At 41.4% G+C, this 27552-nt stretch overlaps 3 protein-coding genes and 1 pseudogene across 3 annotated transcripts in view; all 4 read left to right on the top strand.

Annotated features, from left to right (window-relative positions):
• The window catches only part of LOC125105325 (epididymal secretory protein E3-beta-like), a 164917-nt gene that overhangs the window by 11612 nt on the left and 125753 nt on the right, over positions 1-27552 (top strand). Inside the window, exon 2 of the mRNA XM_047738705.1 lies at positions 18626-18702. The gene's annotated coding sequence lies outside the window, so the exon portion shown is untranslated. The remainder of the gene's footprint in view (positions 1-18625; positions 18703-27552) is intronic.
• LOC125105330 (ribonuclease K3-like) lies at positions 274-27085 on the top strand. Its single transcript, XM_047738713.1, has 4 exons — positions 274-419; positions 505-619; positions 987-1454; positions 26791-27085. Exon 3 carries the CDS (start codon positions 992-994, stop codon positions 1445-1447), a length of 456 nt encoding a protein of 151 aa, XP_047594669.1. The 5' UTR covers positions 274-419; positions 505-619; positions 987-991; the 3' UTR covers positions 1448-1454; positions 26791-27085.
• Positions 20620-22286, top strand: LOC125105323 (epididymal secretory protein E3-beta-like). The gene has a single exon (XM_047738701.1). The coding sequence runs from the start codon at positions 20620-20622 to the stop codon at positions 21106-21108; it is 489 nt and encodes a 162-aa protein (XP_047594657.1). The 3' UTR covers positions 21109-22286.
• Positions 26241-27085, top strand: LOC125105322 (ribonuclease K6-like; annotated as a pseudogene).

Raw genomic sequence — 27552 nt, 5'->3', positions numbered from 1 at the left:
CCCTTTAGCATCTCCTCCACCACAGCTGAAAGAGCTATTTATAGTTATTGTATACAATGTATTTGTCTATTTATCTGGTAATCTCTTTCACTGGATCATGAGCTCCTGAATCTGAGTAGCCAGGTATATGGCCCAATAAAATTGCACGTAAATTAATTCATTCAAGTTTGTTGTTGGAACTCAAAACATTAACAGGTAAATGGCAATCACCATATCAAATTTACATGGTGTGTTTTCTCTTAAGGAACTGAAATCACAGAGCTTCAAAACACTAAAGCTTAAGATTAGGAAGGAAGTTCTCCACCCATATCAGGAAGTCAGTACTTCCTCAAAACTTCTTTGAGGAAGTAATCACTTCTCCTTTGTTCCTTTAAGGAGGCTTGGTCTTCCTGCATCTGAAGGGATACTGGCTTTAAAGAGTGAGTTGGAGGGTGTGGGTCTCATCCACACTGTGCACAAGAAGGGCATCTTCCAAGCCCTAGATTTCCCTTTCCTCTTTCCTAGGGCTCAGAACCCTTCCACGCTTGCATACCTGGCAGAGGAACAGCAGACAAAAATCTCTGAGCCTGGGACTAACCACAGCCGCTGTCCTCAACAGGAGCCCCAGCAAGGAGACCAGGTAAGAGGAGAAGCCTGGGGGCTGGGGAGAATAGAACTATGACGATGGCCAAAAGGTGCAGGTCACATAGATGGAGGAGAAATATTCCAGGAGGGAGGAGGGAATAAACAAGTTTATCTTTGCGTAAGCCCAGGACAAAGAGAAGAATGGGATTTGCCAGTCAGAGAAAAGGTCATCTTAACTCACATTCCTCCTCCCTGGGCTTCAGGTCCTTCCTAGAATTGTGAGACTCACATCAGAAAGAAGATGGTTTAAACAACAAGAAAGGGACCAATGAAATCTTAAAAGGCATGGTTATGAATGATCATTTTGCTCTTATGACCTCTACTATTATCATTCTCTCACTTTTTTCCCTCTTCCTACACAGAAGAGATGATGCTGGATCTTCCGGGACCTTTTCTTTTCCTCCTGTTGCTGCTGGGATCATGGGGGCCAGGGCATCCACTTGGTGCTTGGGCTCAACCCCCAACCAGGGCTCAATGGTTTGCAATTCAGCATATAAGTACAGGTCCTGTCCAATGCAACATGGCAATGCGTCGTGTCAATAATTATAATCAGCGCTGCAAGCCTCAAAACACCTTTCTGCATGACACCTTCCAGAACGTGGCTGCTACCTGTCTTTTGCCCAATAGGACCTGCAGGAATGGCCAGAATAACTGCCACCAGAGTGCAAATATTATTGGCATGACTTACTGCAGTCACACTGGAGGGACATATCCCAACTGCCGCTACAGTACTACTCCCCAGAACCAGTTCTACACTGTTGCCTGTAACCCCCCTCAGCCGGGCGACCCTCCCTATCATCTAGTTCCTGTGCACTTAGATTAAGACTGAGATTTCCAGGGGCACTTGGGTGGCTCAGTCCTTAAGCGTCTGCCTCCGGCTCAGGTCATGGTCCCATAAATAAATAAACATCTTAAGAAAAAAATGCCAGGGTTTCCAAGGTTCCCATTACTTCCTCTTTCACTTGGTACTTGTTCTTTTATGGTCTCTTCTGCTTTTCTTTTCCTTTGTTGATTTCCATGGTTCCCATAGAAGAAAGAAGAAGGGGACTGGGAGAATTAGAGGGCCAAGATGCAAGACCAGAATTGGGACAAAAATAAACAGGATTCTTTTCTGCTTTGGAGCTCTGTGTGTTTTGAAGGAAGGGAATAGGGAAGAGGGCAAAGAAAGACCCAGGCCCCCCAATTTTTAATCTTGGAACTTCTGCCAAGCTTTGTTGCATTGTGTTCTCAGCAATAAAATCACTTTCTGTTGCATTGTAATGACCTTGATGTGTGTGTTTGGGATCCCTTTCACAAATTGTCAGCCTGGGGCCATCTTGATTGCATTCACCAGCATTCTCAGGAGAACTGTTTGGGCCCAGGTGCCCTTTGAGGTTATTCAGCAACCCAAGGCTTCTGCCACTTCCCTCACCCCTGTGTCTTTTGGACTTTGGAGGAGGAAAGTTCATTATCCCTTCAAACTCTGCTCAAGGCTTTTACATATTTCCCTAGAAGCCATGGTCTATGTTTGCTTGATAGTACTTCACACACAGGTTCTAACCCTGAGAACTGATGCATCATACATCTTTACTATTGGTTTCCCTATTTCATCAGATAATGTTTTATTTTTTTAAAGATTTATTTATTTATTTATCTGATAGACACACACAGCAAGAGAGGGAACACAAGCAGGGCGAGTGGGAGTGGGGGAAGCAGGCTTCCTGCCAAGCAGGGAACCTGATGCGGGGCTTGATCCCAGAACCCTGGGATCATGACCCGAGCTGAAGGCAGAAGCCCAATGACTGAGCCACCCAGGTGCCCCCAGATAACGTTTTAAATATAAGTACTAGTAGGGATAATGATCCATTGTAGCCTTGGAGTCACTTCTCGCATGATCTATTGGAATGCATAGTGAGAAAGCATAGATCAAGGGAAAAAAAAGCATTGGGGAACTAAAAACATTCTTGTCTTACCTAAATACTGAAATATTACAGAAATAATGCTGTTTTGGAAAAGCTAGTGGATTTAGACACTGAAGGACAGGGAATAAGAATTTGGCTGAGGGGCATGTGGGTGTCTCAGTGGGTTAAGCTGTTAAGCCTCTGCTCTTGGTTTGTGTCGTTGCTGAGGGAGCAGAAGGCTAGTTAAGGACAAATCATAAGCTGACACCCTGCAAACTCCCTACCTCCCCACTCCTGGGTGGGATATACATGATATTCTTCCAGGAAGCACCCAACTGTCTTAATGTTAATGCCTTGTTAGAGGGAAAAACTTTACTTGACAATAGCACGGCCTCTAGTATCCTTTGAGTCTTCTTTAACATTTCAAAATCCTTTTTGAAATCTCCCTTTTCCTTACCTCCCCCAACTCCCAAGTATATAATCAGCCATCCCTCACAACCCTGGTGCAGCAACTTTTTCTGTGCACAGGTTCTGTCCCCATGCTTTAATAAAACCATCATTTTGCACCAAAGACATCTCAAGAATTCTTTCTTGGCCATTGGCTCTGGACCTCACCCCACCAAACCTCACCTATATTCCAAAACCCCATCATCTGGCATCCAAACTTGGGGGTTTGAATCTGCTCATCTGGACTCTGAGCTTGGGTGCAAACTTGGTGAAAACCTTCTCTTCTCTTCCTTTACTCTCCCTTCAGGGGCTCTCTGGCTTTACTGGAACATTTTCATGTCAATTGCTCAGGCAGTAAACCTTTAGCCCCTGCCTACTCTATGGGGAGGAGAAAGCCTCTCTTTTGGCTGCAAGTTAGTACCCTGGCCGGGATGGTAATAAGACCTAGAAACTTGATGCCCTCTCTTTATTCCTGTCCTTATACAAAGTTGTCTGTGTTGGGTATGGGACAGCCACCTAAGTCACTGGGGACAGCTGCCAATTTTAAGACTCACATGTGAGGTTTCCTCCTGATTCATCTAATGTGATTCCTTCCACATCCCTGGTCACTTCTGGCTGGGGGAACTCCACAGGGAGCTGCCCCAAACCAGTATCCAATGGAATTAAAACCCATTTGGGGGCCATTTCCTAGGGTAGTTGGCTATATGGACTACATGTGTAGGAATGTCACTTAAGCCACAGTGGATTTCTGTCTTTACTGTTTTCCATCAATGTCCTCTACTAACTACTCAAGTTACAAAATTGGGTAATTTACCCTTGTAAAACTTTTCTAGTGTTCTCCATGAATCAAAAGTGGCAGGGCAATAAAGCAGCTTTGAGGCACAGGATGGCACAGTATTTTGGTTCATTCACCAGGCAAACATCTGTAGCCTGGGACATGATGGGGAAGGGAAGGGGGCCAGTATCCCTCCCGGGGCCCTTTAGGGCAGGAATGCCTTCCTTGTAAGGCAGAATGTGATCAATAGCAATCTTTTGTTTGAGGGATGCCTCTAGTCTCTTTTGACACACAGAGCCTCTGACATATCCTGTTGTGGGAGGCCACCCAGGAGTCGGGGGTGGGGGGTGGGGGTGGGATTTTGGTAATGGACCTTCTCTACTTTTTCAGGAGTGTGGACTCTGTGGGCTTCTTCTTCACTCCCCAAAGACTCTCCTTTCATGTCTTCTTAACCCACTGAAAATAATTTGGATTGCAAAATTTAGGAAAGGGCTGATCTTCTGTACACTGCATGGCTACAGTGGGATCTATCAATTAGATCTCTTCTGCAGAAAACAAGGCAAGTAGACAGAGGCACCCTAGGTCTATCCAGGCTTTCAGGGCTCTAAATCAGGACCCAGACCTAAAGGCCTCTTGCAGAACCTATTTGGCTAGTAAAATCCTTCCTGAAAAATTGAATAATTATCTAAACAGGCCTCCTCCAAGTAAATCTAGGTTGCTGGAGGAAACACAGTCTTTCCCAGAGAAAGGGAATTCTTGACTCTCTTTCTCTCTCACTGTCCCTCCTAATAAATGTGGGGGCTTCTCCTTCATTCATTCATTTCCCAGGTTAATGGGTATAACTGGAGCCAACTGTGGTTAGTCTACCTCCTGACGGGGATTTTAAGGAATATTCTCAATCAGCTGCTGAAACTCTGTTTGTTTTGAGGAAATTCCTAGTCTTCTATGGCCCAACATGGACTGCCTATTTCCCCCTTGGTGGGAAAACATGGCTTTTGCTCCAGTGTTGGAGCTGCTGAGCTCTAGAACCGGGAACCCTTTCTCTGCCTTCTGGCAGCACTTTGCCTCTCTGCCTCTCTATCCCCCTCCTCCTGTTTCTGCAACATCTTGGGTACAGCCTGCATAGCTTGTTCCTATACCATCCTTGGTGCCTCCTGCACCATTGGCTCCCCCTTCTCCCCTCACTATCAAGGGGTAAAGAAGAGCACACCCTAAACCTAACACCACCCACTACAGATTTCTCCACCAGTATCTCCAGTAAAAATTGACAATGGGGAGCAAGTAGACTTTTAAAAGAGGATCCAGGTGGAAAATAATTCAGTATTAAAACTAATTTATTTAAGTTTTTTGGTAATTAAGATAGACATGTCTTTAAAGTTATCAACATTAAGTGTGAAACTTTTATTCTATCAAGGTTTATTAAAGGTCAAATAAGCTCATGTTATCTCTGTTGTAATTTCTTATTAAAAAAAATGACCTAAAATGATGGTTAATTTTGTCTGTCTCATGAAAGTTCTCATGGTAATCATTAAGAAAGATTTCAAAGTCTTTGATAATCTGAAACTTTAAACTTTTGCTTGGACAGTAAATGGGATTAAATTCATTGGACATCTAGGTCTTTCCCAAACAGGATAAAGTGTTAAAGCATTACGTACAGAATGTAGGTTTGTGCTTTTGACTACTTGTTGCAAAAAAACCCCGACAAAACCAAACAAAAAACTAAGGATATTTGAGTCTATTGGTAAACATGCTTTGTGCTTAACTGATTCACAAATTTGCCATCTAAAAAGTTTTGGTGTAACAGTTCACAATTAGTTACTACTTAGTTTTCACTAGAGACGAAGGTTTCTAAGAGTGCAAAATTCTGCTAAATGTAATAAGACTGATGGAAATGACACGAAACAACTCTGTATGTAGAAAAGCAGGAGACATGTAAGAAAGATATAAGAAATGGAAATGTATTTTTGTCAAAGGTAAAAGAAGGTACTTCTGTCCTAAATAAGATGATTGTTTGAAGAGAAATGGATTGGGACAAAATCTGAATGCAAAAGAAAGTTGTAGAAGACTTGTGAAGGAAAATCTTTGGAAAGGAATGTTAGGTGTGGTCATAATAAACTAAGATTGAAATAAAGGGATTTAAAAGTACAGTGGTATAAGATTGAAACTCTCTGTTCAAAAGATAAAGTTTTCTGCTTATTTATTTATTTATATCATTATGTTTAATTAGGCAGCATACAGTACATCATTAGTTCCAGATGTAGTGTTCAATGATTCGTTAGTTGTGTATAACACCCAGTGCTCATCACAACACGTGCCCTCCTTAATACCCATCACCCAGTTACCCCATCTGCTTACTGCCTTCCTTTCTGTAACCCTCAGTTTGTTTCCCAGAGTCCAGAGTCTCTTCATGGTTTGTCTCCCTCTCTGATTTCTTCCCATTCAATTTTCCCTCCTTTCCCCTATGGTCCTCTGCACTATTCCTTATGTTCCACATATGAGTGAAACCATATGATAATTATCTTTCTCTGCTTGACTTATTTCACTTAACATAATCCCCTCCAGTTCCATCCATGTTGATGCAGATGGTAAGTATTCATCCTTTCTGATGGCTGAGTACTATTCCATTGCATATACGAACCACATCTTCTTTACCTATTCATCTGTTGAAGGACATCTTAGATCTTTCCACAGTTTGGCTATTGTGGATACTGCTGATAGATACATTGGGGTGCACATGCCCCTTCATTTCATTATATCTGTATCTTTGGGGTAAATACGTAGTAGTGCAATTGCTGGGTCATAGGTAGCTCTATTTTTAACATCTCGAGGAACCTCCATACTCTTTTCCAGAGTGGCTATACCAGCTTGCATTCCCACCAACAGTGTAAGAGGGTTCCCCTTTCTTCACTTCCTTGCCAACATTTGTTGTTTCCTGTTTTGTTAACTTTTGCCATTCTGACTGGTATAAGGTGATATCTCATTGTGGTTTTGATTTGTATTTCTCTGATGGTTAGTGATGTTGAACATTTTTTCATGTGTCTGTTAGTCATTTGTATGTCTTCTTTGGAGAATTGTCTGTTCATGTCTTCTGCCCCTTTCTTTTCTTTCTTTCTTTTTTTTTTTAGATTTTATTTATTTATTTGTCAGAGAGAGAGACAGTGTGTGTATGTGTGTGTGGTGTACAAGCAGGGGGAGCTGCAGGCAGAGGGAGAAACAGACTCCCCACTGAGGAGGGAGCCTGATGTGGGGCTCGATCCCAGAACCCTGGGATCATCACCTGAGCTGAAGGCAGCCACCTAACCAACAGAGGCACCCAGGTACCCCTTCTGCTCATTTCTTCACTGGATTACTTGTTTTTTGGGTGTTGAATTTCAGAAATTCCTAATAGATCTTAGATACCAGACTTTTATCTGTAATGTCATCTGTAAATACCTTCTCCCATTCTGTGGGTTGCCTCTTAGTTTTGTTGACTATTTCATCTTCTGTGCAAAAGCATTTTATCTGGGGTGCCTGGGTGGCTCAGTGGGTTAAGCCTCTGCCTTCAGCTCAGGTCATGGTTTCAGAGTCCTGGGATAGAGCCCTGCGTCGGGCTCCCTGCTCAGCAGGGAGCCTGCTTCCCTTCCTCTCTCTCTCTGCCTGTCTCTCTGCCTACTTGTGATCTCTGTCTGTCAAATAACTGAATAAAATCTTTAAAAAAAAAAAAGAAAGCATTTTATCTTGGTAAAATCCCAAAAGTTCATTTTTGCTTTTGTTTCTCTTGCCCTTGGAGACAAGTCTTGAAAGAAGAGTAGAGACCAGTGTTGAACTGTACTACCTAGTTTCTCCTCTAGGATTTTGATAGATTCCTGTTTCACATTTGGTTTTTTCGCCCATTTTGAGTCTATGTCTGTGTATGGAGTAAGAGAATGGTCCAGTTTCATTCTTCTGCATAGGCTGTCCAGTTTTCCCAGCACCATTTATTGAAGAGACTGTCTTTTTTCCATTAGCTAGTCTTTCCTGCTTTGTCAAAGATTAGTTGATCATAGAATTGAGAGTCTATTTCTGGGGTCTCTATTCTGTTCCACTGATCTATATGTCTGTTTTTGTGCCAATACCATGCTGTCTTGATAAGCACAAGCTTTGTAATATAGCTTGAAGTGAGGCATTGTGATGCCCCCAGCTTTGGTTTTCTTTTTAATATTCCCATGGTGATTGGGGGTCTCTTCTGGTCCCATAAAAATTTCAGGATTGTTTATTCCAGCTCTGTGAAAAATGTCAATGGTACTTTGATAGGGATTGCATTGAAAGTGTAGATTGCTCTGGGCAGCATAGACCTTTTCCTAATGTTTATTCTGCCAATCCATGAGCATGGAATGTTTTTCCATCTCTTTGTGTCTTCTTCAATTTCTTTCATAAGTGTTCTATAGGTTCTAGAGTATAGATCCTTTACTTTTTTAGTTAGGGTTATTCCTAGGTATCTGATGGTTTTTGGTGTTATTGTAAATGTATTTGATTCCTTAATTTCTTTTTCTTCAGTTGCATTCTTAGTATATAGAAATGCAGCTGATTTCAGTGCATTGATTTTGTATGCCGTTATGTTGCTGAACTGCTATATGAGTTCTAGTAATTTGGGAGTGGAGTCTTTTCGGGTTTCCACATAAAGTATCATGTCATCTGCAAAGAGAGAGAGTTTGACTTCTTCTTTGCCAACTGGAATGCTTTTATTTCTTTTTGTTGTCTGATTGCTGAGTCTAGGACTTCTAGGACTATGTTGAACAAATGTGGTGAGAGTGGGCATCCCTGTCATGTTCCTGACCTTAGGGAAAAGCTCTGTTTTTCCCCATTGAGAATGATATTTGCTGTGGATTTTTCATAGATGTCTTTTCTGATATTGAGGTATATTCCCTCTATCCCTATACTTTGAAGAGCTTTAATCAGGGAGGGATGTTGTATTTTGTCAAATGCTTTTTCTGCATCAATTGAGAGAATTATAGGGTTCTTACCTCTTCTTTTGTTAATGTGATCTATCATGTTGATTGATTTGTGAATGTTGAATTACCCTTGCCTCCCAGGAATAAATCCCACCTGGTCGTGGTGAATAATCCTTTTAATGTACTGTTGGATCCTATTGGCTGGGATCTTGTTGAGTATTTTGTTCATCAGGATTATTGGTCTGTAATTCTCCTTTATGATGAGGTCTCTGTCTGGTTTTGGGATCAGGGTAATACTGGCCTCATATAACAAGTTTGGAAGTTTTCCTTCTATTTCTATCTTTTGAAACAACTTCAGTAGACTAGGTATTATTTCTTCTTTAAATGTTTGGTAGAATTCCCCTGGGAAGCTGTCTGCCCCTGGACTCTTGTTTTTTGGGAGGTTTTGATTATTGCTTCAATTTTTCTGCTGGTTATTGGTCTGTTCAGATTGTCTATTTCTTCTTGTTTCAGTCTTGGCAGTTTATAAGTTTTCAGGAAAGCATCCATTTCTTCCAGATTGCCTGGTTTGTTGGCATATAGCTGCCAGTAATAATGTATAACAGTTGTCTCTATTTCCTTGGTATTAGTCATGATATCTCCCCTTCCATTCATGATTTTATTAATTCGGATTCTTTCTCTTTTCTTTTGGATAAGGCTGGCCAGAGGTTTATCAATCTTACTAATTCTCTCAAAGAACTAGCTTCTAGTTTCGTTCATCTGTTCTACTATTCTTCTAGTTTCTATTTCATTGATTTCTGCCCTAATCTTTATTTTCTCCTGCTTGGTTTAGGCTTTATTTGATGTTCTTTCTCCTGGTCCTTTAGTGTAAAGTTAGCTTGTGCATTTGGGATTTTTCTAATTTTTTGAGAGAGGTTTGGATGGCTATGTACTTCCCTCTTAAGACAAACTTTGCAGTATCCCACAGGTTTTTGAACTGATGTGTTTTCATTTTCATTGGTTTGCATGATTGTTTAAGTTCTACTTTAATTTCCTGGTTGATCTATTAATTCTTTAGCAGGATGCTCTTCAACCTCCAAGTTTTTGAGTTCCTTCCAAATTTCTTGGGGTGAGTTCCCATTTCAAGCATTGTAGTCTTAAAATATTCAGGGAATAATCTCAGTCTTTTGGTGTTGGTTGAGACCTGATTTGTGAGTATGTGGTCTATTCTGGAGAAAGTTCCATGTGCACTCAAGAAGAATGAGTATTATGTTGTTTTAGGATGGAATGTTCTGTATATATCTATGAAGTCACATATTCTTTCAATTTCTGCTGGTCCTGGAAGTCCTTTATCTCGCCATCTGCTCTGAATGACAGCCTTGCTGGATAAAGTATTTTTGGCTGCATGTTCTTTTCATTTAGTACACTGAATTTATCTTGCCAGCCCTTTCTGGCTTGCCAGGTTTCTGTGAATAGGTCTGATATTATTCTTATGTTCCTCCCTCTATATGTAAGGAAACTCCACTCCCTGGCTACTCTTAGGATGTTTCTATGTTAGGGTGTTGATCTATTTTTATTGATTTTGGGAGGGGTTCTCTCTGTCTCTTGGATATGAATTCTTGTTTCCATCCCCAGATTAGGGAAGTTCTCAGCTATGACTTGCTGAAATATATCTTCTAGCCCTCTCTCTCACTCTCTCCACCCCTTGGGGATCCCAGTAATTCGACATTGGAATGTTTCATGACATCATTAATCTCTCCAAGCCTTTTTTCATGGACTACTAGTTGCATATCTTTGTTTTCCTCAGCTTCCTTCCTTTCAATCAGCTTATCTTTGAGATCACTAATTTGTTCTTCTGCCTCATTTACCCTGGTTGTTAGAGTATTCAATTTAGACTGCATCTCATTCATAACATTTTAAAATTTGGCCTGATTGGATCTCATTTCTGCCCTTAGAGAGTCTATGTTATCACTAATGTTTTTTTTCAAGCCTAGTTATCGAATTTATGATTGCTATCCTGAATTCTATATCTGACATTTTACTTATATCCATATTGATTAGCTCTGTGGCAGAGAACACTATTTCACTTTTTATTGTATGTGAGTTCCTCCTTCTTGGCATATTTTCCAGATAATGATGGGTGGGCAAATGAACAGAGTCCAAAATGTCAACTAGGACCCAGGCAATGCACTCTGGAAGATCCAGAGTGGTAGGAAGCCACTACAGAAAAACAGAGCCAAATGAAACGTAAGAATAAAATTTAAAAATTAAGAAAAAGGGGACAGGTGAAGAGGGACTGTAATCCCACAGTGTGGACAAGGCAGGTCATTCTACTTGTTCCTGGCAAATATTGGGACCTGCCATGCATACAAGGTGCCTATCCTACAGGAAACATCAGCTTTCTTTAGCACAGTGTATGTCACAATCTCCATAACCCAACTTCTGCCCACCTGTCTAGCCTTGTTTCCTATCACTCACATCACCTGTTCTCTTCATATCAATCATACCTAGCCACTGACAGTTCCAGGAACATACCATACACATTCCAACCACTAAAACTTCATTCTTACTTGTTGTTACTTGGTGAGAGTCTGTCCGGCTTTTACATCCCAGGTCAGTTCAGACCATCAAGAAGCCTCTAGATTCCAGCTCCTGGTGATCCCTCCCTCCTAATCCCTTCATACCACACTTTTGGTACTTAGCATGCCCTACTTTATATGGTTACATTTTTTTCTCATTTTCATTCATTTGTTCAAGCATTCACTTATGTGAGTAAGTACAAATACACAACATTTGTAGAATGTCTACTGTGTGTAAATGCTGTGGTAAGCAATAGTGATATAAGGATGAAAAAGCCAGTGTCCAAGCACTCAAATGGATCAAGTTTTCTAGAACAGTTGCTTCTGATCTGAGGACTTCAAGAAGTTTGTGAGCCCACTGAAATTGTTTGAATACATCTTGTTCTGTTTCCATTTTTAGACAGCAGGTCAATAGTTTTTATCAAATTATCACAGAATTGTATGGCCTTTGGTTTAGTGGCTAAAATATAAACAGCACACATAGGCACATAACTACCAAAAATACCATTAAAACTAGTTAGAACTCGGGGCGCCTGGGTGGCTCAGTGGGTTAAGCCACTGCCTTCGGCTCAGGTCATGATCTCAGGGTCCTGGGATTGAGTCCCGCATCAGGCTCTCTGCTCAGCAGAGAGCCTGCTTCCCTCTCTCTCTCTCTCTCTCTGCCTGCCTCTCCATCTACTTGTGATCTCTCTGTCAAATAAATAAATAAAATCTTAAAAAAAAAACTAGTTAGAACTCATTTACCAACTACAACTACTGGACTCAAAGTAATTTATATTAAAGTAGCAATAGACTGGCAAAATTTCATATTTTAGTGTCCACATGGTATAACTCATATCAGAGGAGTCAGCATTATCCAAAACAAATATATTATTCAATTTTCTTATTCAAAGACAGACATTTCCATAAGATACTAAAGAATCAAAATTATACCTACTCTATAAATTCTCCTACATTGATTTCTAAGTAAACATAACACATGAGTTCATATCCATAGTCCTAGTGGTGAATGGGTGTGAGAGGTCATAGGGAGAGAGAGCTTGCTACGCTATCTTTGCTGTTTGTTCTGTTTTGAGAAATTTTCTATACCATCTGCTTCTGTGAACTTTCTGCACTTTATAATTCTTTTAAGATTTTTTTTTAAGCTCAGAACCCTGAGATCAAGACCTGAAGTGAGACCAAGAGTCAGATGCTTAACTGACTGAGCCACCCAAATGCCCCTGCATTTTATAATTCTTGAATCCTTCTCCTCAATTCTTGAAGAATCCTGGTTTTACCAGCTAGTAGAATGTCCTGGCCAACCTTTGCAGTAAACCAAGTGTGGACGCTGGTTTGAAAGCAAAGAAAGTTTTTCTTATTATCAGAAGGGTGGCCCAAGAAGAAGGCAGGGTATCATTCCCAAAGTTCCTTTGCCCGTTGAGACTAGGGACAGCTTGGGGAAGTTTGGGGAAGGAGGTGAACACAAGAGAGGAAGGGGAGGGCTTTTTTTGAAACCTTGAGGAAACTGAGGGGAACTTGAAACAGTCTGGAGGTAGCATTCTGCTAGAAAATGAGGTGGCATTCGGGACTTGACACATCAGGTAATTTTAAGACAAAAGTTATCATCTGTTTCCCATCAGATTCTTACCATCAATGTACAAACAAGGGGTAGAGTCAAAAGGGCAAAGATAATGATTAATCATGCACAGGGTTTAAGAAGTGCATGAAATGTAATTTAAACAGGGATCAAAACAGAATGTGAAGCTAAGTCCATAATATAATGAGTTTACGTATAGTGCTGCTTTATGTTTTCAAAACAAGTCCAGGAACCAAGTGCCTGGCCTTATCATCAAAATGCAAAATTAAACAATAAAAATTCAACTGAGCAAATTACAAGATCTAATTTGCTTTATTCAGTGATTCATGAATGGGGCAGCATCCCACCTAACAGGCAGAAAGGAGCTCAGAGGAGATATACAAAAAGGAAGCCTTTTATAGGCAGGGCTGTGGGGCAAGGAAATTTTAGCAAAATAAAAGGAAGGATTATTTGAGACAAGGTCACTTTTCTTTAGGGGGAAGAACAGGGGGTGCTTATCACGCCACTGAGCTCCTCTTCCTTTGGGGAATGGAAAGAGCCCATGTGGCAGATTATCTCCTTGGTGCTGACCAGAAATTTCCTGACTGACCACCAGTTGAGATGACATTTCTGGGGGAGGTTGAAAGCATAGTTTGGTCAGTATGAAGCCCCAGCCTGGTGATTTGTCCTAGCAAAAAACTCTCTCTTGAGCTTGTGGTGCTCTTTGTCACATTCCTAAATTTCCATTCCAGACACAGGAGGACACGTCCCTATTTCCCCCAGTAGTCTTATTGTAGGAAAGCTGTAAGTCCAAGGATAGAAGTCAATTTGGTTACTGAAGGAATTCTAGCCCATTTAGAAGGAAGGAGGGAAAGCCACCGTGTGAATGTGTATTTAGTAAGAGCCATGCTGCCTCAAGGAGCCGCAGTAACGAGCAGAGCACGGGGACAGCAGGTCTGAAGGTGTTTTTTGTTTGTTTGTTTGTTTTGTTTTTGTTTTTTTAGATTTATTTATTTTTATTTTAGAGAGAGAGCAAAGCAAGAGGGGCAGAGGGAGAGGGAGAGAGAATTCCAAGCAGACTCCCCACTGAGCACTCGATCTCACAACCCTGAGACCAGGGACTTGGCTGAAAGGAAGAGTTCATTGGTGGCTTCACTGACTGTGCCACCCAGGACCCTAGATCTGAAGTTTTCGAATTGAATTTACTCTTCAAGTATACTTTTGTATAATCATAATGTAACTTAATAATTATAATAGAATGCAGTGGGTGATGGACAAAAGAAGGCTGAAACATAGTCCTGTGCCTTAGAGGGGAAATCTCAGAGGAGAGGATATCTGAGCACAGCCTTGAAAGATGGTTAAGTAACCAAACAGATGAGGTTAAAAAGAGTATTCTGGGCAAAGAAACAACACCCGTAGAACTGTGAAGTTTAAACTTTATTTTTTTCTAAAAGTAAAACATGTGGCTATCATGAAAGTTTAAAAATAAACCCATGTCACAAATAAATATATAAATAAACCCCTTTTATTTGACTGGTTAATTAATAATGAGGAAACTGTAACATGGTAAAAACAGTTCAAATGTGATAATGGTTTATAGAAAATTACATTCTCTGCTGGACAAAATTTATTTGTGTTGTGGTGAACACGAAATATCTGCGTTATTGCTTTAGACAATTTCACTTCCATCCTGCAAGTCGAGCTAAGGTATGCATATGTGTCTGTTAATTCCCCGGGGATCTGCTGAACAACCCCTGGCACTCCAATGAAAAGACGAGTATAACACGGAGTCTCTCAGGGTTCTGTGTTTAGGATTCTCTCTCTCTCCCTCTGCCTCTCCCCTCCCAAAATAAATAAATAAATTGTGTAAAAAATATTGAGCTACCATATGATCCAGCAATCCCACTTCAGGGGGTTTATACAAAAAGTTGATATCCAGGATCTATAAAGAACTCCTCAAACTCAACACCACAAAACAGATAATCATGTCAAAAAATGGGCAGAAGATATGAACAGACACTTCTCCAATGAAGACATACAAATGGCTATCAGACACATGAAAAAATGTTCATCATCACTAGCCATCAGGGAAATTCAAATTAAAACCACATTGAAATACCACCTTACACCACTTAGAATGGCCAAAATTAGCAAGACAGGAAACAACATGTGTTGGAGAGGATGTGGAGAAAGGGGAACCCTCTTACACTGTTGGTGAGAATGCAAGTTGGTGTGGCCACTTTGGAAAACAGTGTGGAGATTCTTCAAGAAATTAAAAATAGAGCTTCCCTATGACCCTGCAATTGCACTACTGGGTATTTACCCCAAAGATACAGATGTAGTGAAATCAAGATCTCAAAGAGATATCCACACTCCTGTGACCATTGAGGCATTGTTCACAGCAGCAAAATAGGGAAATAACCAAAAAGACCACTGACAGAAAGAAATCTCTCTCTCTTTTTAAAAGTTGTATTTATTTAAGTCACTTCTACATCCAATGTGGGGCTTGAACTTGCAACCAAGAGTTGCATACTCCTCCGACTGAGCCAGAGAATTGCCTCCAGAAGTGAAGGAATTGTTAAATCTCAGTGGCAGGTTAGTGAAAATAAAGATGTTAATTTTTTCCCCCTCCCTGTGAAAATTAATAAAAGGAAACCTGGTTTAGAATGGCGGTGGCGACCAGCAGGAGGCACTCTATTGCCCTATCACTCAGGCCAATTACAGAACCATCAGGAAAAGACTACTTTGCAAGGCAAACTACTAGATTAGTCCAGCAGGAAGATAGGCTTCCCCACCCTCCTCCTGAACAGTCCAGCCAACTGAGTCTGTCACAACCCAGCCAAAGCAAAACTACCACACTTCCAACTCCCTGTTACTCCAAGGGACTTTCTGTTTATAAAGCCTTCCAAACTTCTTCCTTTCCCCTAGAAAAAGTGTTCCTCTTCTTTGTTCAGGCACTTGCCTACACTTCTGCTATAGCTTCCTTGTCCCTGATTGCCATTCTCTGCTTTCCTGAATAAGCCCATTTTCGCTGGTAAAATAACTGGTAGATTTATTTTTTGAGGTTAATACCTCATACCGGTCCATGACTCTATCAGTTCCTTCCCTGGGTCTTTGGAAGCCCATGGATTCCAGGTTCAGACACCCTAAGACATTATTATAGTCTGCATGAGGCCATTTATGTATTATTATGGTTTTGGGAAACATTTGGACCAAAACACTGAAAAAGTTGAATGATTGTTAACAAAAGGAAATATCAAGGAATTAATAGAAAGGAGTTAAAGTCAAGGAAAATGTTCAAAGAAAGAATAGAAGTAACAAATGATTTTAAATTTATATTCAAGGGATAATATCTCTTTACAAACTCAAATTAGAATTAGAAAAAATTAAAACTCAAACTAGAATTAGAAAAAATTAAAACTCAAACTAGAAGCCACAACCCAAGCAGAGTCTGTTATAGAAGCTAGTAGACAGAACTCTGAGGAAGGAGACACACTAAACAGCTCTCAGAAACAAGGGTTAACTGACTTGCCTGGGCTACTTTGGTAGTTGATTTCTGTAGGTATAAAGGGATATGTTCCTACCAGTCAGTTTAGGGTGCTTCCTAATGGCTTCATTTCAGAGAAGCCTTAGAGCTTATGGCAGAGCTCATAGTTGAATTGTTGGATGTCTGTTTTGGGTTCTCAATTATTTGTCTTCCACATCAAAAGTAGAATATCACACTTATTTCAGAAACACTGGGTTAACCAGTTAAAACTGGCAATGACTGGGGTAGAGTAACCTTATGATGATATTATGAATAATATAGATCAACATTAACAGTTTATTCTTTACAAAACTACTTTCACATGCATTGCTTCCTTAGATTCTCAAAACTCCTGGCTGAAGTCCTGTAATACATTGTGAAATAGGAAGCCTTGGACACCTGTGGATCTCTCTCTGAGCTTGTCCCTTCACAGGTTAGTCCTCCTAGCTTCTCTCTGCTGCCTCTCTCTGCACTCACCGAGTCACTGCATGATTTAGGTCTTCAGTGGATCACAGGAACTTGCCCAGAATTCCCATCTTTTTACTCTCCTTTTTTACCCGAAAATACCAGAGGGTAGTTGGATATATGGAGTGAGATCTGAGACAACCTGTAGAGAGCAAGATGGAGTCTCTCATGTCAAGTGGAATCCTGTGTCAAGCAGGGGCCTGTGTCAAGTGATGACACAGTAGTTAAAGGTACGGCAGCTAGGAGATATTCCCTGGGGGCGCTGTCAGCTGACATCCCAGAACTAATAAGGAACAGAACCAAAAAAAGGTATGCAGGGTCCTGAAACCAATGCAATCGCTTTAGAAAGGGGAGGATTAAACAGCAAACTGTCAGACTCTTCAGACCTTACCCCTCTATGTCAGAGACCACTTGAAAAGGCCACTGCTCCCAAAGGCCCTATCCTGTTAATCTGCAGACAGAACTGAAATCCTTCCCTGCTGGAACATAGGAAGGAGTGAGTGCCCAGAGCTGACCAGGACTTGACCAAGACCTTATCTCAACTGTGCGCCCACAGACTGACTTCAAGTTTGGTTCATTAACTTACTACATCCTTCTGTTATCTGCTTTGTGCTGTGGTTTTTCTTCTGCCCTGCTCTGTTTGCTGTGTAAGGAGCCAAGTTGAGTCACATGGTTAAATGTCATTTTGAGCTTGGAATCCTGAACCTGGTTTATAATTCTGATTTAACTTTGCTTTATGATTGATTAAAGCTGACACTGTGGAAGGACACAACTAATGTGAACGCCTTCCTAGTGTGCTCATGATGCAACCCCCATTCCATCTATCACCAACTTGAATACCATCTTCAGCTAAGGACAAAAGGAAGATGTTGGAATGAGGGTGGGGTGGCCAATTATGGGGCTTGCCAGGAAAACCCCAGCAAACATTGGTAATATTTGTGAGGTATATTTATGTCCATGGATAAGAGGGTTTCTTTCTTTCTTTCTTTCTTTCTTTCTTTCGTTCGTTCGTTCTTTCTTTCTTTCTTTCTCTTTCTTTCTTTCTTTCTCTTTCTTTCTTTCTTTCTTTCCTTCCTTCTTTCTCCTTCCTTCCTTCCTCTTTTTCTTTCTGTTGATAAGAGTTTCTTGTGATTTGTAGAGTCATGCTCCTCTTTCTGATACTAGGAGGGAGATACACTTACAAATGGAAATTTCCTTTATTAATGGAAATGTTCCTATAAAAAGGCTAACTTCCACTCTGGTTTCAGAGATTCTCCTGTGTGGGTGGTTTCTTAAAAATCACCAGCTCAAAATCATCCTTATGCCCAAGAGGTAACATTTGTAGTGGAGTAACTGCTACCCTTTGTGACTATCTGATAATAAGGTGGCCTTGTGAGAAACTCAACCAAGGTGGCTTAGGTGCACTGATAGGAAACACATTCAAGGATCCCACTTCATCCACAAATTGCGTCTTTGACTACATACTCTCCCCCCTCAATGAAGATTCCACAGTTCACAACACCAGAGATGTTTTATTTTGTTGTTTGCTGTTTCTTTATTTGTTTTCCACTGAAATTCCCATTGAACATGGCCTATGTGGGCTTTTCCCCACAAGATTTTAGGGAAGTGACTTTAGGAACTAGATCTCTGATTTTTTTCCTGGTAAGTTCAGATTACCCGTCTCCAGGTTACCCCTCCCCAGAGCCTTGTCATTCCTCTGTACCCAGAAGGGAGTCTTTAATATCAAAAACCTTTGCTCCAGACTATTCTCTGAGGGAACTTAAGTGTTCTAGATGAGAAAGCACAGAACAGGTTCACCTAGGAAGGCTGTTCCCCACCCATGACAGGCTACTAATCAGTTGGAGTGCTGCACCTCTCACTACTACTCCTTTCTTCACGGCTGCAGACTTCCTGGCTCTCTGCTCTTAGACCTACATATTGATTTCCTCAACCAGTGACACCTGAGTGTTGGATCTGAACAGGGTGAGTTGAGTTAGGGCTGGTGCTAAGGATGCTTAAGGGAAAAGGCCCAGAAACACTGGAAGGGGCCTCACTGAACTTCTAGATGGTAGAGTTAAGTTTGGAGTGATCCAATTTGTAAGAAGCAAAGACCTGAATTCAACTCAGGATTAATCCCAGTGAAACAGTGTCTCCCTTGAACCCATCTACCCCTATTCCCACTTCCTCCCCAATCTTTCCAAGCATAATACATTGAAGCAGTTTGAATCCTGGTCTTCTAACTTGGGTAGAGCCTTTGGGTCAGGTACAGGGTGGCCCAGATGTGAATGTGCCTACTCTGTCTTCTGTACATGATATAGCCCTTCACATGATAGAGGATGGAAAAAATTTCCTTCTGTCATTCAAGATTCTTCCAGCCAGTTTAAGACTAAGTTGACACCACACAGATTTAATAGGAGAAAAAAAACAAGGTTTATTATGTGCACATAGAGGCCCACTAATGAAATCGAGATCCCAAAGAAATGATGGAGGCAGGGAGTTTTTAGACATTTTAAACAATGAGATAATAGATTTATGAGGAATTGACAGGAGAGACAAAACAAATGTTGGGGAGTGCTATTAAGTAAGGAATTCCAAGCACATTCTGGGCTAAGGTAGTAGGTTAGTAAAAAGCAAGGAAGTTTGTTTTTATAGATTTCTTGGCTTTAAAATCCCTATCACTAGTAGGCTGCCTGGCTGGCTCACTCAATGAAACATGTGACTCTTGATCTCAGGGTTATGAGTTGAAGCCCCACATTTGGCCTAGAGCTTATGTAAAAAATGAAAAAATAAAAAAATAAGTAAAATCCCTATCTCTGGTGATAAGAATGTCTTTTTATTTCTTAGTACAGGGAGGGTACCATTCATAGGAGAGATTCAATTTCTGCTTTGCAGGGACCGAAGAGGGTCTGAGTATACTTGCCCTGTCTGTTTTCCAAGTAGATCCAATTCAAAATGATGAATATGCCATTGGGACACCTTTTGGGGTGGGCTGTCCTACGTCCCTACACCATTCTCAGAAGTGCTCTCACTGACATATCTCATTAGCTGCTCACAGGTCTTTGAAGCAGCTGTTCTTAGCCCCATTTGTGGACATAGGGCTTGAGAACCAGGTTAGAGATTCCACAGGATCAGCTGCATGCCTCATCATAAATAACCTATTGTTTACAAACAACACTGTACCTTCATTTTGACCTGAGTAGCTCTTGTGAGGGCAGTCCCAAACTTGGAACTTGATTGAACAGAACGATATTTCAAAACTCGAGTTCCTATATGATTGCATTCTGAAACCAAATCAAGAAGATTTATAATTATGATAATGTGATAAATGGCCACTGAGTAGTACGTGGGTAGTCAGAAGTGATAAGAGATTTCACACAGGCTTTGGGGAAGTACTCTAAGGAAATCAGGATCAGATAAACACCATTTTGCAGAATCAATGTAACTGTAGCCTGGGGTTTGAGGGAACCAGAGCCTTGTTGCTTGGAAAATCACCCAAGTCTTCACCTAACTTCTTCATTTGCTTAAGTGGTGACAGCCCTTTCCACTTCACAGCCACAAAGCTTAAATTGCCATTTTCTTTTATAGCCACACGCTTCAGAGAATTGATCTGGACTGTTGGACAGAGTTAGCTAGAGGGTGATGAGTTCCTCTGTTTGGGTAGAAGAGAGGCCAGACAGCAGGTGTTTGAAATTCTCAAAATAAACTTTGTCTATTTTGGACCATTTTCATGTTTGTCTCAGTCAGGTTCTAGCATATGTTTAGTTCTCATAAATTTAACTACCTAATGAGATTTATCCTCTTCAAGCCTGGGAACAAAATGGTAAAGTTGGGTGCCAGTGTCTACACTGGCAAGAAAGGAATTTTAAGGTGCAGGTCAACTCTTATGGCAGTATTGAAATAATGCTTTCCTCTTTCTTCCCTGCAGACCCACAGGTGGCTCTGGTGACTGAGATGGCATCCTCTCTAAAGGTCCTAGGCCCTCTCTTGACCCTGCTACTTCCCCTAGGTGGGCTGCTTGTACACAGCCAGAACCTTTCCTGGAAGGAATTCATGAAACAGCAGTACCTGAGCACGAGCTGGAAATTCAGCAACTACAAATGCAATGCTCTCATGAGGGAAAGAGAAGGTCCACAAGACAGGAACTATCACATCTTCATCTATACCTTTTGGCACAAAATCGAGCATATTTGCCTCAGGAAGTGGAGAGACCGTTACAGAAATGTATACATATGGGCCCAGCATCCCTTCAAAATACTCCAGTGCTACCAGGAGGGCAACCAAAAGAGCTACAGAGAGCACAGGGGGTATAGCCACATTGAATTCCACTGTGGCATGAATGGGCATGTCGATGGCATAGAGGACATCCAGTTTTTAGACATCAAAAAATAGAAAGTCTACCCATACCCAGAGGTTTGAGTGGAGTGTCCAATACTTCCCAAGAGGGAGCCCGTGCCTTGGTCAACAGCCCTTGCTATGCCATCCTTTGCATTTGTGGTGCCAATGTTTTCCAACTACTTAGAATTACGCATCATCACATGCTTGTTTCCTATCAAAACCACTCACAGTTTCTCTGCCTGGAATATTCCTGTGCCCTCATGTATCTGATTTGCTCTTACAATTTTTTAAGATTAGGCTCTATATGGCTTTTCTGTTTTACTGAACCAGGCATGTTCCTGAAAGTGACTCTTATTACACTGACCAAACCTGAATGGTCTTCCTTCCCTAAATAAATTATGTCACTTTACCATGTGTGACATGTTATATGTTGTGTGATTGGTAGAGGTTTCCCAGGGTGTTTGATACACATTGTGCTTGGATATGATGGGTACACAATGTAGGCTGAAGATGTGTGTCATTGGACTCATTCCTTAAACATGTCTCTAAGGAAATGCATGCATTTTAGATAGGTTAAGTCATTATGTTTCCTGAGGCATAATAAACTAAGTAGAAGATAATGGCAGAAATATACATTATATGTTAATTAAAAAAAAACAGAAAAGAAAGAAGATAATGGCAAAAATGGGGTTTCTGATAATAATCATTTTCACTAGGCAGAGGTATAGAGTAGATATGCGATGTTAAAAGGTAACCTTCAAGAATGGGTTTTAAGACTTAAGTTTTGTTGGAGGAAAGAAGAAGTAAATTGCAGAAGGAAATGTTGAGGACACAAGAAAGTAATGTCCATGAGAATTCTGTTTGCTAAATGGGGAAGAGTGATACAGAGAAGGATAAACCTTCACTTCATACAATTTTGCCTCCAGCAGATATGGGGAGGAGAAATGTGGAACACTAAAGTAACTTGTATCCTTTAGCCTCCTGCATTGTTGAATGACTCCAGTCTTGAAAAACTTGGAAAAGGCCAAGATCATAACACTTTCAGTTAGGTGGCTGCATTCCTAGTCCTAGACATCTAGCCCATGAGTAGTCAAGGAATCTAGGTTAGTCATCATATTTCAAGAAGAGCTCCTCAGCTTTGCAGTTTTTCAGTGCACCTGGAGATGAGCAGACACTGGGAAGATGATGACCTATAGTAATCAAACTCACAAGAGATTAGTGTTAAACCAGTGGTTCTGGGGCACCTGGTGGGCTCAGTCAGTTAAGCCTCTGCCTTTGGCCCAGGTCATGATCTCTGGGTCCTGGGATCGAGCCCCACATCAGGCTCTCTGCTTGGTGGGGAGACTACTTCCCCTCCTCTCTCTCTCTGCCTGCCTCTCTGCCTACTTGTGATATCTCTCTCTCTCTGTCAAGTAAATAAATAAAATCTTAAAAAAAAAGAGAGAGAAACCAGCAGTTCTGTATCAATAATGAGTATAAAGATGAGGATTACTAATCGTTTTTCTCAGTTGATAAAAACTGTGTCAGGGTGCCTGGGTAGCTCAGTGGGTTAAAGCCTCTGCCTTCGGCTCAGGTCATGATCTCAGGGTCCTGGGATTGAGCCCCACATCGGGCTCTCTCCTCATAGGGAAACTGCTTCCTCCTCTCTCTCTCTGCCTGCCTCTTTGCCTACTTGTGATCTCTGTTGTCAAATAAATAAATAAAATCTTAAAAAAAACCCAACTGTCTCAAAGTGTATGGTGTGGGGCACCTGTATGGTTCAGTCTGTTAAGTATTGGCTCTGAATTTCAGCTCAGGTCATGATCCCCACATCCATCTCTGTCATGAGCATGGAGCTTGCTTGGGATTCTCTCTCCCTCTTCCTCTGTCACCTGAATTATACTCTCACAAACTATCTCTCTCTAAAAAAATGGGGGAAAAGACCCTAAAAAACAAATAAAACAAAACCAAAATGTAGTGGCACGGTTTGTGTTACTGTATTCTGGTTGCCTATACTTATATTCCAGAGTGATCTGTTCTGGTCTCCTACAGTAAGGTTTCACAATACATTTTAAGAATGCTAAGAATTCCTTTTATTAATGGGTTAAAAGATGTGGTTAATCCAACATGGAAGAAAAATGGATCAAGCACAATTAATGTAATAGCTTTGTGTTGTTGCTTCGGTTTTCCCACATCCACTCCCTCCACCCCATTTGGATAGCTGCATATTCATTTCTTTTCTCAAACTATTTTTCCCCTGCTTCTGTGCAGTGTCGGTGGGGTCATCCCAAGGTTTCAAATCCCCTCTACTGAGTGAAGTGATGGTCATGAGATTCAAGTTAGGCCAACCAGACTCTTTTCTATAGGAGACCAGAATGTAACAGCCCAAAAGATGGCTCTTTGTCATGGAGATGATTTTGAGCTGATTATTTTGAGAAACAGCAGAGAAAGGAGAGGCTCTGAAAGTAGCCTATAAATCCTCCACTTACAAATAAGAGAAATTTATCATCATAGAGAAAATATCTATCCCTAAGGCTTTTTCCCTGTGTCTGGGAACAAACATGCCTCTAAGTCACAAGAAACTCCTACCAATCAAGAAGGCACAGACTTAACTCTGCTTACCAAACCTTACCTTTGTTTACTATACTTTCGCTGGTTACCTTCCTGGAGCCTGCCTTCCCCACACTCTTCTTCCTTTGTTTTAACTGCGATGGTCTGTTAGCCCAAGGTCTCATCACCACTTTGAATGACTCTTCCTGATGTGAAAAACAAAGGCAAAGGAAATGTAGAAAGAAAATTAAATTTCCTTACAACATGCAGCCCATTGACAAGTACTTGAGACAGGCAGAGAGACCTTCTTGAAAGAGCTCAGCTACCTCAATGCTAATATTTTGCTAGAGGAAAAAGGTAACCTTAGCCTGACATGAGCCCAACTCCCAGGGGTAAGGGCCTACTTAGCCAGATCGACTGCATCTCTGTTAAACAGCCATTTTTGTTGTTGGTGCAGTAAACTTAAATTGTCCCTGCCCCTCAGAGAAACTTCCTTAAAAGCAAGTCCAGGAAACCAGTAAAATGTGGTCTACTAATTCCTGATAACAGAGCCCAGAATACAAGGAGGAGTCAGGCCAGATGGAGACATCTAACCAGTACAAAGCACATATGCAACTTCCCCAACCACCAAATAATGTAAACTCTAGCTTTTGGCCGCCAAACTTGGGCGCCAATTCTGACCAGAGTGATAGGCTAGTTCAAACAGCTACTATAGGGTAAATTGTAATTCAATTAGCCACCTGTGTGTGGCCTAACATGACTAAGCCTTCCTGGAAAGTACTGTTTGTTAACAGTTCCTGGTATGGGGTAATCTTAAGTAACAAGTCACCAGACGAGAAGGAACTAGCCAATCAGCAAGAGACACACAAACCCAGTGGGTTAAAATAACAAAATATGGGTTGCGGTTTTACCCAATAAAAGGTAGCCTGTAAGATTGGGAGGGGTCGCTCTCTTTAGAGGTGGTCTTGACTGGTCAGTCAATTCTTGATGCTTGGCATGAATAAAGCTTTACTTGACCTTTGCTTTATATTGGCCTCGTTCCTTTGATAATGGACCCCAACACCAGGATCCTGTAAGTCCCATTAACATATAAAACTCCCAGGACACCTGGGTGGCTTAGTTGATTAAGTGTCTGCCTTCTGCTCAGGTCATGAATCCAGGGTATTAGGATTGAATTCCCATGATGGGCTCTCTGCTCAGTGGGAGCCTGCTTCTCCTTCTCTCTGAGGCTGCCCCAGCTTGTACTTTCTCTCTCTGTCAAATAAATAAATAAAATCTTTAAAAAAATATTTATGTAAATCCCTTTGGAGACTTCCTTTATCTCTACCCCATCCAAGTTATATGTCAGCAATCATCCTCCAAGCTTATGGCCCACTGATAGACATCTGAAGGGTCTCATGACTCATGCTGTACTAGACACTAGTAAATGACCTCATCTTAACAGCAGCTAGCCCTGCAAGGCCATAAAACCCTTGCTTCCAAATACCTTCAGGACTTTGTCTATCCCTAACCCCACCTAAACTTAAAAGTATAGAATCAACCACCTGTCACAACCTTAGTGCAGCTCTTTCTGCCCTTGGGTCCTGTCCACATGTTTTCATAAAACCACCTTTTTGCACCAAAGATATCTCAAGAATTCTTTCTTGGTTGTTGGCTTCAAACCCTAACATCTTTCTTACACAATCTATACTGGGAGGGTGATGATGCACCCCAACTCCATGAAGAAAGAAGCTTCTTCACTACGACCCTCCCACCTTACCCTAGGTATCTTTTTATCTGGCTCTTCATATGTCTTCTTTACCATATTGTTTAAGAAACTCATAAACCATGAGTGTTTCCTCGAATTCTGTGTGTGACTCTAGCAAAGTAATGGAATAAACAGGGAGTTGGGGAAGCTCAGATTTATAGCCAGGCAGTCAGAAGCACAGGAGACGAGTGGCACTTGCAATTGGCAACTGGACTGGGGAGTCTTGTGTGTTTGTCATTTGTTTTCTCCTAAAGAAGTGAAATCATGGAGCTCAAAATGATAAAGCTTCAGGGATGGAGGCACTCAACGGGCATCAGGATTTCATAATTTCCTCACACTTCTTTGAGGAAGTTATCACTTCTCCTTTGTTCCTTTAAGGAGGTTTGGTCTTCCTGCATCAGCAGGGATACTGGCTTTAAAGAGTGAGTTGGAGGGTGTGGGTCTCATCCACACTGTGCACAAGAAGGGCATCTTCCAAGCCCTAGGTTTCCCTTTCCTCTTTCCTAGGGCTCAGAACCCTTCCACGCTTGCATACCTGGCAGAGGAACAGCAGATAAAAGCCTCTGAGCCTGGGACTAACCACTGCCTCTATCCTTAACAGGAGCCCCAGTAAGGAGACCTGGTAAGAGGAGATGCCTGGGGTCTGGGGACAGCAGAGCCATGACAATGGCCAGAAGGTCCAGGTCACATAGATATTTGAGAAATATCCCAGGAGGGAGGAGGGAGGAGCCAAGTTTCTGGACCAGGAGGTATAGGACAAAAAGAAGAATGGGATCTGCTATTTAGAGGAAAGGTCATCTTACCTCCCATTCCTCCTTACTGGGCTTCAGGTCCTTCCTAGAATTTTAAGATTCATGTCAGAAAGAATACAGTTTAAAGAACAAGAAAAGGACCATGAAATCTGAAAAGTTACAAACACATCTAAATGGTTGTGAATGATAATTTTGGTCTCATGGCTTCTACTACAATCATTCTCTCCTTTTCTTCTCTCTTCCTACACAGAAGAGATGATGCTGGATCTTCTGGGACCCTTTCCTCTCCTCCTGTTGATCATGGGGACCAGGGCTTCCCCCTGGTACTATGGCTCAACTCACTAGGTTTCAAATATTTGAAATTCAGCATATAAGAGCAGGTCCCGTACAATGCAACAATGTAATGCGTGCTGTCAATAATCTTACTCAGCACTGTAAACCTCAAAACACCTTTCTGCATGACACATTCCAGAACGTGGCTGCTACCTGTCTTTTGCCCAACAAGACCTGCAGGAATGGCCAGAATAACTGCCACCAGAGTGCAAATCGTATTGGCATGACTTACTGCAGTCACACTGGAGGGACATATCCCAACTGCCGCTACAGTACTACTCCCCAGAATCAGTTCTACACCATTGCCTGTAACCCCCCCTCAGACGGGCGACCCTCCCTATCCTCTAGTTCCTGTGCACTTAGATTAAGACTAAGGTTTTCTTTACATTCCCTTTCACCTGGTGCAGTTTCTCTCATGATCTCTTCTGCCTTTTCTTTCTCTTTGTTGATTTTCATGGTTCCCACAGAAGAAAGAAGAAGGGGAGTGGACAGAGTTGTGGACAAGAGTGATCAGATACTTTTCTGCTTTGGAGCTCTGTGTGTTTTGAAAGAAGGCAACAGGGAAGAGGGCAAAGAAAGACCCACACCCCCTACTTTCAATCTTGAAACTTCTGTCAAGCTTTGTTGCATTGTGTTCACAGCAATAAAATCACTTTCTGTTGCACTGTAATGACCTTAAATGCATGTGTCTGGGATCCCTTTCACAAACTGTCAGCCTGGGGCCGTCTTGATTGCATTTGCTCACATTCTCAGGAGAACTATTTGGGCCCTAAGTGACTTTTGAGGTTATACCATAACCCAAGGCTTCTGCCACTCCCCTGCCTCCCCCATGTCTTTTGAATTTTGGAGGAGGAAAGTTCATCATCCCTTCAGACTCTGCTCAAGGCTTTTACATATTTCCCTTGAAACCATGCTCTATGTTTATTTGGAGGTGGAATGGATACCTCACAGAGTGTGCATAGTCCTTCACACACAGGTTCTAACCTTGGCAACTGATGCATCATACATATTTACTATTGGTTTTCCTATTTCATCAGATGATGTTTTAAATATAAGTAGTAGTAGGGATAATAATCCATTGTAGCTTTAGAGTCACTTGTCCCATGATTTATTGGAATGCATGAAAGAAAGCATAGA

Source organism: Lutra lutra, chromosome 7, assembly GCF_902655055.1.
Source record: "Lutra lutra chromosome 7, mLutLut1.2, whole genome shotgun sequence".
Classification (NCBI taxonomy): domain Eukaryota; kingdom Metazoa; phylum Chordata; class Mammalia; order Carnivora; family Mustelidae; genus Lutra; species Lutra lutra.
Note: the sequence above shows the minus strand (reverse complement) of the source record. Positions and strands in the feature narration are given on the sequence as shown.

Excerpts from the sequence above, each read along its gene's own strand:
- LOC125105330 (XM_047738713.1), top strand. The coding sequence starts at position 992 with ATGATGCTGGATCTTCCGGGACCTTTTCTTTTCCTCCTGTTGCTGCTG.
- LOC125105323 (XM_047738701.1), top strand. The coding sequence starts at position 20,620 with ATGCTTTCCTCTTTCTTCCCTGCAGACCCACAGGTGGCTCTGGTGACT.